This window comes from Dendrobates tinctorius, unplaced genomic scaffold (assembly GCF_039654945.1).
Source record: "Dendrobates tinctorius isolate UK_male_01 unplaced genomic scaffold, ASM3965494v1 ptg000075l, whole genome shotgun sequence".
Classification (NCBI taxonomy): domain Eukaryota; kingdom Metazoa; phylum Chordata; class Amphibia; order Anura; family Dendrobatidae; genus Dendrobates; species Dendrobates tinctorius.
Window position 1 is genome coordinate 54,903,425 of NW_027361743.1, and position 12,913 is coordinate 54,916,337.

The window sequence follows — 12,913 nt, forward strand, 5'->3', positions numbered from 1 at the left end:
TGCTAACACATTGTCTTCCGCATGCTTGAAAAACACGTTCCAAGTCTAGCGGCTGTTCGACAGCTGCAACACCATTCAGGGATTTCTTAACAACTGCAAGACATGCAGCTGTGGGGACTGGAACATATTCGCTCATGCTGAAGACACTCGGTTAGCACCTGAGCATGCTCAGATAACACCTTATACGAGCACATTGACTCGTCACTAGATATAAACCAGGGCGATTTGGTCCTAATAATTCACTTCTGGCCTGTTAAGAGAGCAGAGATCCAGATTTGTAATATTACATTATTTTTTGCAGTTGACAGTTTTTCCTGGACTTCCAATACAGAGTGAGGTTGTAATTCATATTTTGGTTGCGTTTCTATATATTTATACACCTAGGGGTCAGGTGTCTGTGGTGGAAATGTGCATTTTAGCAGTTTGCATTTTTCCCCATTCTTTTACTTCCAGAAGCTATAACATGCACATAATAATGTCTGAAAGATGGCATTTGCTTAAACAAATTGTCCAGGTTTGGAAAGACATGACCGCTTTTTTTTTCCAGAAACAGCACCACTCCCGACAGTGGGACGTATGTGGTATTGCAGCTAAGGCTACTTTCACACTTGCGTTTTTTTGCGCTGCGTGCGCAGTGCAAACGCTCATAAAACGCACTATGCGTTTTGTTTTTGAGCATGGTTTTTTTTAAAAAAATAAAAGCATGCTTTTTTTGCGCTGATGTGCGCATTACCATGTGCACATCAGCGCTCCCATTGAGTATAATGTGTTTTTGGGTGAATTGTGCACATGCGTATTTTTGAGACAGGTTGGACGCACAAAAAATGCAACAGGATGCATTTTGTGCGTCCGGACGCACACAACAAAAAAAAAGCATGCGCATACAAACGCGAACTAACGCATGTCTATGCGCACCCATGTTAAGTATAGGAAAAAACCGCATGTGTGAAAGCAGCCTAAGCTTCATTCATCACTTGAGTGTAGCAGAGTTGTAATACTGGACAACCCCAAACCAGTGTGGAGGGGTGGTGCCATGCCAGAATCAGGGACCACCACTTAGAAAAATCAGAAAATCCATTGTAGAGAAGTGAAGAGGATACTGCCCATAGTTTATTATGCAGTTATGATTATTAAGAAGAGCACAATGATCATATTGTATAACAATAAGGCAATGCTAGCGGAATAGTAGTTTAGACGGGTGTTGATCAGCTTTTGAGGCTCTGTACATACACTGTTATATTAGACAGTGTATTTTTCTTATCAAAGGCCATACTGGAACTGGTGGCATCTGTAGGCAGATTATGATGGCAATCATTAGGAATAGATGCTAAAGCAATAGGGTGACCATCGCCTTAGATCAGAACGCGGCAAAGGTCTTTAGCTATGGGTGGGTTCAGAAGCAAACATGTATATTGCAGTCATAATGGTTATTCGGTAAGAATTTAGAAAAAGGTAGGACTATGGCTGTTAAAATTAAAGGGAATCTGTCACCAGGTTTTTGCTACCTAATGTGAGAACAGCATAATTGTAGAGGTAAAGACCCCGATTCCAGCGATGTATCACTTTCCTGGGATGCTTCGTGTAGTTTTTATATAAAAATAAGATGCCATAATCTTTAATTATTGTTTGCAAATACTTTTTATTTACAATTTTTATTCAGTAACAAAATATTGTAAAATCAACATGTACAGAAATCAGAAAATACTAAATTAACTGCATCTAGGTAAAAGCGCAACAAGATTAAATTACTTAAGACAGTAACGTATTAACAAGTTAAAAGGTGCTGTCCAGGATATAAACGTGAATTTTAAAATAAAAAGGCAAAGCAGGAAACCGCTGCCACTCTGGGGGTCCCCAGTTTACTTGCCTGCATCTGAACATACACGGTCTACCAGCAACTGCTGCAGTCAGTGGCCTCAGAGGTCTCAGGCTAGAAATAGGCGAATCTCCATTAAGGCCATTGATTGGCTTCAGTGGCCAAATGGGCCAAAGGCAAGCGATTAGCCGCAAGGAAGAAAATGGAGGCCGCCAGAGACTACAAGAGTGGTGGAGCTGCTGGGGTTTAAACAGGCGAGTTTGTTAGTGCTAGAGCATTCCCTGCCTTTCTCCATCACGTTATATTCTGGACAACCCCCTATAATTTGGTCCCTTGTAGTTTTCAAATCACATTGTAAACAAAATTTAACAGCAGCAATTTAATAGCAAAGAAAGGCGATTACACCTTTCACACGATATACTCGTCTGTAGCAATACTCTGGACACCCCTGAAAAGGTCACAGTGGAATTAAAATTCATTTTACAGCCGTTCTGTATAGAGGAAATTCCCCGAGGCTGAGCAGTCTGCAGGCACTTCGTATTAGCCATTTACTACGCACAAGATGGCCTAGTACCTGCAAATGGTGCAAGTAGACTCCTTACTGCAATTCGCACTTTCTACGCCCCCCAAGATCCATGCTACACGGTAGACTTACATCGATGTCTCTTGTTCGCCACATAGTGTGCACAAAATGCAAACTGTAATGTGACAGTCGCCCTCAGATAGAGATCAGTGTGATCCTTGCACCACTACAGTCACACTTTCTTCTATGGGAATGCGACTTTAACAAGTGACATTCACTTTAAGGTGGTTTCCCATAATCATTTAATACCTATCCACAGGATAGGTTATAAATGGGTGTCCATCCAGTGGGAGGTCAGGCGCGCCGAAGACAGTTAACACCTGAGCATGCTCAGATAACACTATCCCAGCATGTTCGCTCATCACTAGACTGGTCCTGCATGTGCACCACAGCTTTCATTACACCGGATACTCTAGGCTTGTGAGTGCTGCGGATCCCAGAGGTTAGACCCTCACCGATCACCTATCCTATTAGTAGGTCATAAAGTGTTATCCCACAAACAATACTTAAATATACATTTAAAAACAAAGAAAAAAAACATATCACTTTTCTGCTGAGAATTGTAAATTTAATTGGAAGCTTGTTCTCTCACCGAGCTGTAACGCTGCAGTCAGATCATAAAATGCTGACTGTATAGAGGGGGCTTCCATTTGCTCTGTTCCCTTTTACTAATATGGCATCCTTATGTACATTTTACCAGTATGCTGGAAGGCCATACACAAAAAACCTCCACTTATAAAAGATTTGTGAAACTAAAGATGTCAGAGAAAGAAAACCGCAATATTGTGGGCTTTAACATTTTTGCTAGCTGTTTTTTACTTGCTGGTCGTTGGTGAAGTCATTGTTGTGGGCAAATGAACAACAGTCACAAGAGTGATGCCCGTAAGGCACATGGCAGCTGACCCCAGAGACTGCCTCCAGCATCACAACAGTTCACAGGACAACGACCATCAGGGGATCTAACAGAGAAGCAGTATTTGGTTTTTATTTTGTTATTTTCTTAACTGCAGTTTTCACTATTGTAGTATCCCATTTTTAGGCTATGTACATACACAACTTTTTTTCCCCAGGCAGATGCTACCACAGAAAACACTTGAGAGAAAAAAAAAAAAAAAACATTGGCATCTCTACGTAAAAGCAACTTGCTCTTAATATGTTCAAACTCTTGAGTGGTTTTTTTTAACCACTTCAGGGTTCTAAAAATTCCAAGCAGTTAAAAAAATAAGTTCATTTATCTGGTGTTTTCTGCTTAAAAGACGCTCTGTGCTTTACAATACTAGTCAAGGGAAAGCTCAGAAGGATGCCCAGACATGTTTGGGAGCATTCAGACATCGTTTTTCATCATTTTAATAAGACTAAAAAAATAAATGACAGTAAAAATAGGATGTAACTATGGGAAAACCCTGTAAAAAAAATAAGCTGGCTGCCAAAAATCACCAAAAAACGCTCTCCATCTTTTTACAACATACTAGACATATCTCCTTGTAGCATGGATCTTGGAGCGGTGCAGAGCTGGAAAACAAACATTAAATGAGCTCAGAAACGGAAACGTACACGACATCATTTCCTAATGAGACACTTATGGCTTTTGGGGTTTCTATGTCAGCATTACTGAATAAATAGGAATGAGGATTTGGAACTGCAGTGTTTGTTCAAAAGTGAAGACCCAAGGCACCGGGAGGAGGACGACAACAGCGCCTCCCAATCATGAGTGATCTGCCAAGAGACCCTTCAGGCTGCGTCACGTGCAGGATTGTGTGAAGTGTCATGTCAGTTCATACGATCAGTGTTCTAGATGTTTTAATTCCGCTTCGGTTTTCAAAAATGCCTGGTGCAAAAAAAAAAAAAAAAACAAGTTGCATGTCATGACTCTGATGTGGCTCAGGATGGAATCTGCTCCAAACTGGGCAGTTGCCCAATCAAAAATACTGCACAAAAACCTTCAAAACTCCCAAAAGAAGGGGCATTTTCTGAAACGGTTCCCAGTTCAAGGGAATCGGTCAGTTGGAACAACCCTCAATAAAACTCGGTGTGCACAAAACCTTAGGAGGAGATGGGAGCAGAATGTCACCATTTGCTTATAAGGATTGAAGTGACAAGTTCGGGCAATTCCTAATCAATATGCCTATACATCACTTGGCTGCCCCGAATTTCACCCATCCCCACTTGTGTTCATCCTCGAGGGTCAGATTGCTGTAGGGGATGGCATAGTTTGTCATAGGTTAAGGGGAACCGCAAAAGGTGAAACTGTCCGAAATGCAGACGTTTCTGTAAAAAGTGCAGGCGAGCACGGTACCAGCCCAGAAAATACGGCCTGCCTGCAGCATATCATTCTGAATATTGCTTTTTTTGCTCTTACATTTTGCGTTAAAACCTATTGAGCTCTCAGTCATAAGATCTTATTCAATGGAAGGCATAGATACCTTGCTTGAATGCAGTAATTTCACACAATAGATGTACTGGATTACTGGAAATTGTCGCCAATTATGTATCTTTAATGCGCCTAATCTGGACAAAAACAGATTTTCTCAATGTGGTCCTTTTTTGTGTGCGGCTACAGCGTCCCATTAAGAAATGGTTGTACATAAATATGCAAATAGCAGGAATATAGCCAGAATGCGTGATACGTATTGCACAGGATTACTTGTAGAACAGGTTAGAGACGATCTAGAAGATTTTCGTCCATGTTGAGTTGTGACCGGCCTGCCTGAAACGCTACACTTAGCTTCATGTATGCGAGACGTGTGACTGGATACTAACCGGAAGCGGAGGATCATTAATGTAGTATGTGGCAGCCTGCTGTGAATACATCACATTACCCCGTACATTATATATGCTGATAACTCCGGTTACAGAATATTTAACAATCACAATCTTAATCATAGTCGCCATTATACTGGACGGAAGACTCTCCAAATCAGCAATCCTGAAACCCCCCCAAAGTTGGGCCACAAGTCCCCCATCTATTCCAGACAGCTTGGAATGATCTGAATCTGCTCTTATTTCTTCATTTACAATATGCAATCACTGCCATTTCCATCATTGCTGTTTTAGCCAAGACAAATAATACTGAGATTTAAAGAAAGGATCTCTAGCGGTACAGCCGGGGTCACACACTGCCCAGAAGATCTCTCTGGCTTGGAAAGTGATGATATATACCGTTCACAGCGGAGAGGTGGGGATTAGTGATGAGCAAACGTGCTGGGATAAGGTGTTATCTGAGCATGCTCGTATGCTAACAGAGTGTCTTTGGCGTGCTCGAAAAATATATTCGAGTCCCGCGGGCTGCATGTCTTGCGGCTGTTCGACAGCTGCAACACATGCATGGATTTCCTGTTTGTTAGGCAATCCCTGACTGTAATGTAGCTGTCGAACAGCCGCGAGACATGCAGCCATGAGGACCTGGACATATTTTTCAAGCACACCAAAGACACTCTGTTAGCACCCGAGCATGCTTATTCAGCATGTTCACTCATCAGTAGTGGGATCTCTTCTGCACAGGACCCTTAAGGAATCTGCAAAAATGCAAATAACCCCACATCTCTCATGATTGGAGAAACTCCAGTCCTCAAAAAAAAAAAAAAATAAATAATGAGCAATTGGTGGTGCAGTACTCGGAATATACTCACATCATAAACTTCTTAAAATCTGCAACAAAGTTTACATTGATTTTCCATTCAATTGAAAACACCTGCTACATCATTTCAAAGTGACACACCAACCAAAAAAACGCATGGGGGGGGGGGGGGGCACCATATCAGATAGGAAGAGTCTCCGCTGCTGTCATCAGGCAAGTAGCGTCGTGTCTATAAACGATGAGCTAGTATTCCCCCGCTGATCGATACCTGAAATGTCTCCTGAAGTCGGCGGCTGAACGGCAAGATTAAACCCTTTTTTTTTTTTTTCAGGGTGGGGGAAAAAAAAAAAAAAAAAAAAAAAAATGGATGAGATCTTCCCCCCCTTTCAATATCCATATAATACTTTTATTAATATATACTCATTTCAAGTACTATTTTTTTTCTTATAAATAAGAAAAATGGAATTTTGGGTTAGATTAAAAAAAAAAAATTAAAAATGCATAATTTTAAATGATATTTACTAATATTTGATCGTATTATTGTGTGGAATGTTATTCTTGAAGAGTATTCATGGAGACCGCAGGGACGACCGCATGGCATGTATAGCATTAGATTGCATGTTGGCATGTTCATCCAGACACTGTCACATTAATACTGCAGCAGGAACGTATAAATCCAAAGAAAGCATCATGGAAAGGGTTAAATTAGAAGGGTCCTCATGATCAAAGATGGAGGAAACCAATCGTACATACAAATGCCAGTATGCAGCACAGAACCTCTGCACAGTAAACTGCAAACAATACCAACCCAAAAGCAGGTTCAGAGCGGGGAAGGAGCGGCGGTAGACCCCGGCTCAGATCCGTCAATACCAGTCATTCCACAAAGCAATTATAAAGAGAATCTCCCCTCCAGAGACAGCACTCAGAAACCCTTAGCGGCTAGACACGCCGCCCGCTGCGCTCCCGTAGGGGCTGCACACAATCTTCTACTTCTTCTGTTACCAGCTCTCAGATCGATTCATAGATGATCATCAAGAGACGACCGGTGTCATATCCCAAAGCTGCGGAAAAAGAAGCACAAGATGACCAGCGCTCAGAATTACACAAAAATAATTTGTAAGTCTTTGCATTTCACATTTTTGAAAAGCTGAGCCCTTACTAAACGTTCCCTGGGACCTGAATACACTAACTCTGGTATGGAAACATTACAGCTGTACAGACGACCAGACCGTGTCCAGGCCGTGTAACCTGTGCTTACATTTATCAGATCCCCACAATGATGACCGTGTCTGTAAAGCCACCTGTGGCGGCAGACATCTCCCACTGTGGTACACACCATATATTGGGTACAACTGGTGTTCTCACAACCCACGTCTCTATATTCGTTATTCCTGTACTCCGCAATAACAATGCCATGTGCTCTAACCCAATCCCACAGCGGCCAAACTTATACTTTCGTTGCAGAAGTGGAAATACAAAATATATTTAGGCAAATTGAAAGGACATTAAGGTGTACGGAGATCTTGGCCACACACGGGTGCAACAGAACTCCCTCATTGGCATGTGGAAGAAAACGAGCGTTAAAATGCAATGAAATCTATTCTAACAAGATTTGGATAGGGTCACTTCACACTTGAACCATTGAATATTTGATCTCCTATGAAGTTCAACCGGTGGGGTGGACTTCATAGGATAACAAAACATGGCAACCAATCCGCACCCAAACCAAAGCGCCACAACTTTACGTCCGTGAAAGGCAATGTCTATGGCATTTAAGGGCAAAAGTTTAACAGCAGTGTTCAGAGCCAGGTCAGAAGCCGGATGTACTCCATGGCAGGCAGCTGCTCAGTATTGAGCGGGCTCAGCTCCCAAAGCCACTCCGTATACTATTGTGTAGCGGGTGTTTCATGGAGCAGGAAGGGGAGACTCATCACACTGTCTGCATGATCATTACTGGGTACAAGGATATCTGCTGGCAGCACATACTTAAATAAAACTATTCAAGGAATGTTCACTAGTGATGAGCGATTATGCTCGTTGCTCTGGCCTCCCCGAGTATGCTCGGGTGTCCTCCGAGTATTTTGACGTGCTCGAAGTTTTTGACGTCTCAGCTGCATGATTTGCGACTTGTAGACAGGCTGAATACATGTGGGAATTCCCTAACAAACAGGCATTCCTCACATGTATTCAGCCTGTCTAGCAGTCGCAAATCATGCAGCTGAGACGACGAAAACTAAGTCTCCGAGCACGCCAAAATACTCGGGAGGACACCCGAGCATGGTCGAGAAAACCCGAGCAATGAGTATACTCGCTCATCACTAATGTTCACATCTAACGCAGCCACATGGCATGGTCAGACAGCTGGACCTTGCCCAGATGTGACAAGCAGCAAATCAGCTCTTGATACTGATGTAAGTAGCATTATCAGTTCACATTAGCGTTAATAGGTTTCTATCATATATTGTGATATATTTGACATCATGAATATTGCAGTCTGCAGTGCTAATGTTCCTGTCAAAAGTACCAGAACCCCAATGCCCCCATTATAAGTCAATGTGATCAGTCAGATTCAATTGAAAAAGTAATCAGCAGAGCGATCACGGCTGCAGTATGAGCAGAAGCCAATGTGCTAGTGTGCACAGACCTCAACGTTGCCTTACATGCAAACACTGAACAGGGGCCCAGACACCACGCAGGGATGCTATGTGTGCGAGCCTGTGTAAACAGCCGCCATAATCCGGCCTCATTACTAACCTTAATGACCTTGTCTGTTCCTGAAGTCAACAGCCAGACTCTCGTGGGGTCAAAATGTACATGGACTATATTGTGCTTACTATTATGGAAAGTCGCAGTCGGTGCACGTCTGAGAAGAGAAAGGAAAAAAAAAAAAAAAGCTAAAAGCAAATGTGACAAACAGTAAAGCATGAGCAGAGGTTTCAGTGCCTTATTTTTCCCAAACAGTAATACCAACAAATGCCTAGGTAAAGCTGGTAGACACGACCTAGGACAGAGAAGTGAGGAGATGAAAATCGCTTTTTAATGGAGTATACAAAAAGTTACAGTATTCCAACCACAATGTGCCTCACAACAAAGGACATTCAATAAGCCTCGTGCTAAAAATGAGAAAAAAAAAAAAAAAAAAAAAAAAAAAAAGGGGGGGGGGGGGGATAAATGAGAACTCACCAGTCCAACTGTAACATCCCATGTAGACATCTGTGTAACTAGTGAGTCGTTGGGTCTAAACAGTGTGTGGTCACCATGATAATCATGAGAATAGATGTACATTGCTGTTAATAGCTAGTGCTGTAAATGTAGGTCAGGTCTCATGACTCCACGTCGACGCGTTTCACCCGCTTCTGAGGGGGCATGTCAGGGAGGGGAACTTTTGTATGGCTAAATACTAGTGGCCATCCAATAAAACAAGTTAAGACACATCATGTGATGTGGAGGCAACAAAGTATATTTTATACACACACACACACACACGGCAGCATATTGACGCTAGCCCTTTAAAAATCCTACTTTTGTCCTATACTAGTGCACTTTGTAATGCGCATTCGCTGTCCCCTTTCCCAACTGACTCCTGAGTTCATGGCACTCATTTAGGGGTGGCGCTGCGGGATTGTGTTCCAGTGACCGAAACTGGAAACCACACTTAGATGCGTCATGTGCCGTTCATGCAATGCGCACCTTTCATTTATTCGATCATTGTTGCCTCCACATCGCATGACGTGTCTTAACTTGTTTTATTGGATGGCCTCTAGTATTTAACCATACAAATGTCTCACTCAGACATGCACCCTGAGGAAGCAGGTGAAACGCGCGTCGGGGTGGAGGGACCTGACATACATTTACAGCAGCAGCTATTAACAGCAAGGTACTACATCTATTTTCACACTGTTTATACACAACGACTCACTAGTTACACAGATGTCTACATAGGATGTAAGGGTACGTGCACACGCTGCGGAATCCGCTGCGGATTAATCCGCACGGATTTTGCAAAAACCGCAGATAATCCGCAGGTCCAAAGACCTGCGGATTATCTGCGGTTTTGCCTGCGGTTTGGTCCTGCGGATTCACTATCTCCACAATGGTAGAGATAGGAACCCGCAGCGGTTTCCGCAGAAAGAATTGACATGCAATTCTTTCTGCGGATTCAAAACCGCAGCAAATCCGCGCGTTTTTTTCCGCAGCGTCGGCACAGCGGTTTTTTTTTTCCCCATTCAAATGAATGGTACTGTACACCGCAGCTAAAACTGCTGCGTGTCCGCAGCGGCCAAAACCGCTGCGTGTGCACACAGCCTTACAGTTGGACTGGCGAACTCATTTGCCTCCCCCTTTTTTTTTCTCCTTTTTAACATGCCGCTGTACATGTTTTGAAGGCTTATTGTATGTACTTTGTTGTGAGGCACCTTGTGATTTTAATATTGTAACTTTTTGCATATTCCATAAATATACAATTTATATACACACATGTAGACAAGATAAAATTGAAAGGTAATATAGAGATTTACTTTTCTCTAACGTTTTATTCTATATTCAGAAATATTTGTGCGTGCACTCACTGTTCATCTGTGATGGACTCGTAACAGCTGTCACACACGCGTACATCAAACTCAAAGCCCATGAGGGGAATCGTGGACCTCTTGGAGCTGCATTTTCCACATACAGCTTTTCCACATTTTCTGCAGTGATGCTGAAATAACAAAAGAGGAGCTTTTAAAAAAAACCTGACCCATCAGTAGTCATGGAGGAACAGCGGTTTTCTCGCCCAGTGAGAGCCCAAGTTTCATCATCTCAGTATGTCTGCTGCATATTTAGGCTTCTACCAGAGACATCTTGTTCCACCAACGCTTGATTTTAACCATCATGTAACTGCTGCAGTCCAGAAATCCATGGCATTTCATGCAGTTTGGTGGACTGCAGCGGTCCATCGAATGATCCTTACTAATTACTGTAGCATCATCAGTAGTGCTACAAAAAGTCTAACTCCTGAAGCAGGTTAGGAAATGTGAAAATAAAGAGTCATCAATCATCTTATTATTTTTTATTTATAAGGCACGTTCAGTATTTTACATCAGTATTTGTAAGCCAAAACCAGGAGTGGAACAAATACTGGATGTGTGAACGTGGCCTAAATCAGTGTCTGGGACTGCAGCTCATCCCAATTCACTCAGACCCAGTGAACCATTTCCCTTTTGACCCCGACTCCATTCAAACTTCTTTTGGCTGGGGTTGTAAAGATGGAGGAACAAGGGAATGGGTTGTCTATTCTTAGGAATGGCGTGCCAGCGGTCGGACCCTCACCAATACGACATTTGTAATCTAATGGACAGACGATGAATAAAGGCGTATTTCATCCAAACATATTTCTCATTGTCAACATGCTCAGGATAAAGGGAAGAGATGGGAGATCTCCAGAACACCTTAAGTGGAAAAAAAATAAATTATCTTCAACCTTTTTTTTTTTTTTCGCTTTCTTTTTTTAACACATAGGCAGAAACATGATTATCAGGAGTTCTGCTCATGTTGATTTCACTACTATGTAGAATGCTACATGGGCATCAATACAGTGTTTACCATCTGACTCCCTCCATGGAGAGCTGTGACTGACATGGATCTGGCAAGACCAAGCATTGTATATGGTTCCCTCCGTGTTAGAGATAGCTGCAGGGATAAGTCTGTGGAGAGGGGAGAAGGCATGTACAGTCTCATAGAAGACAGAGGCAACTGAAAAGGAGGAAAGCATGTGAAGAGGAGATATGTGCTGGATAGAAGCTGTGATGATCTATGAGCAGTGAAGACAGGTTACACACAGATCTCACAGTCTGTATTAGTGGACACTTCCCACAATACACTGGGTGCAGAATTATTAGGCAAATGAGTATTTTGATCACATCATCCTTTTTATACATGTTGTCCTACTCCAAGCTGTATAGGCTTGAAAGCCAACTGCCAATTATGTAAATCAGGTGATTTGCATCTCTAATGAGGAGGGGTGTGGTCTAATGATATTAACACCCTATATAAGGTGTGCTTAATTATTAGGCAACTTTTCCTTTGGCAAAATGGGTCAGAAGAGAGATTTGATGGACTCTGAAAAGTCAAAGATTGTTAGATGTCTTGCAGAGGGATGCAGCAGTCTTGAAATTGCCAAACTTTTGAAGCGTGATCACCGAACAATCAAGCGTTTCATGGCAAATATCCAACAGGGTCGCAAGAAGCGTAAAAAAGGTGCAAAATAACTGCCCATGAATTGAGGAAAATCAAGCGTGAAGCTGCCAAGATGCCATTTGCCACCAGTTTTGCCATATTTCAGAGCTGCAACGTTACTGGGGTATCAAAAAGCACAAGGTGTGCCATACTCAGGGACATGGCCAAGGTAAGGAAGGCTGAAAAACGACCACCTTTCAACAAGAAGCATAAGATAGAACGTCAAGACTGGGCCAAGAAATATCTTAAGACTTAAGATTTTCCTAAGGTTTTATGGACTGATGAAATGAGAGCGACTATTGATTGGCCAGATGGATGGGCCCGAGGCTGGATCAGTAACGGGCAGAGAGCTCCACTCCGACTCAGACGGCAGCAAGATGGAGGTGGGGTACTGGTATGGGCTGGTATCATCAAAGGTGAACTTGTGGGACCTTTTCGGGTTGAGGATGGAGTGAAGCTCAACACCCAGACCTACTGCCAGTTTCTGAAAAACACCTTCAAGCAGTGGTACAGGAAGAAGTCGGTATCATTCAAGAAAAACATGATTTTCATGCAGGACAATGCTCCATCAAATGCATCCAAATACTCCACAGCGTGGCTGCCCAGTAAAGGTCTAAAAGAAGAAAAAATAATGACATGGCCCCCTTGTTCACCTGATCTGAACCCCATGGAGAACCTGTGGTCCCTCATAAAATGTGAGATCTACAGGGAGGGCAAACAG

At 42.6% G+C, this 12,913-nt stretch overlaps 1 protein-coding gene across 1 annotated transcript in view; it reads right to left on the reverse strand.

Moving 5' to 3' along the window:
* Positions 1-1,614: 1,614 nt before the first annotated feature.
* Positions 1,615-12,913, reverse strand: part of WDFY2 (WD repeat and FYVE domain containing 2) — a 66,594-nt gene continuing 55,295 nt past the window's right edge. The window contains exons 10-12 of the mRNA XM_073583313.1: positions 10,545-10,675; positions 8,731-8,839; positions 1,615-7,037 (exon numbers count right to left, since the gene is read on the reverse strand). Coding sequence (XP_073439414.1) covers positions 7,008-7,037; positions 8,731-8,839; positions 10,545-10,675 — 270 coding nt within the window. The 3' untranslated portion in view covers positions 1,615-7,007. The remainder of the gene's footprint in view (positions 7,038-8,730; positions 8,840-10,544; positions 10,676-12,913) is intronic.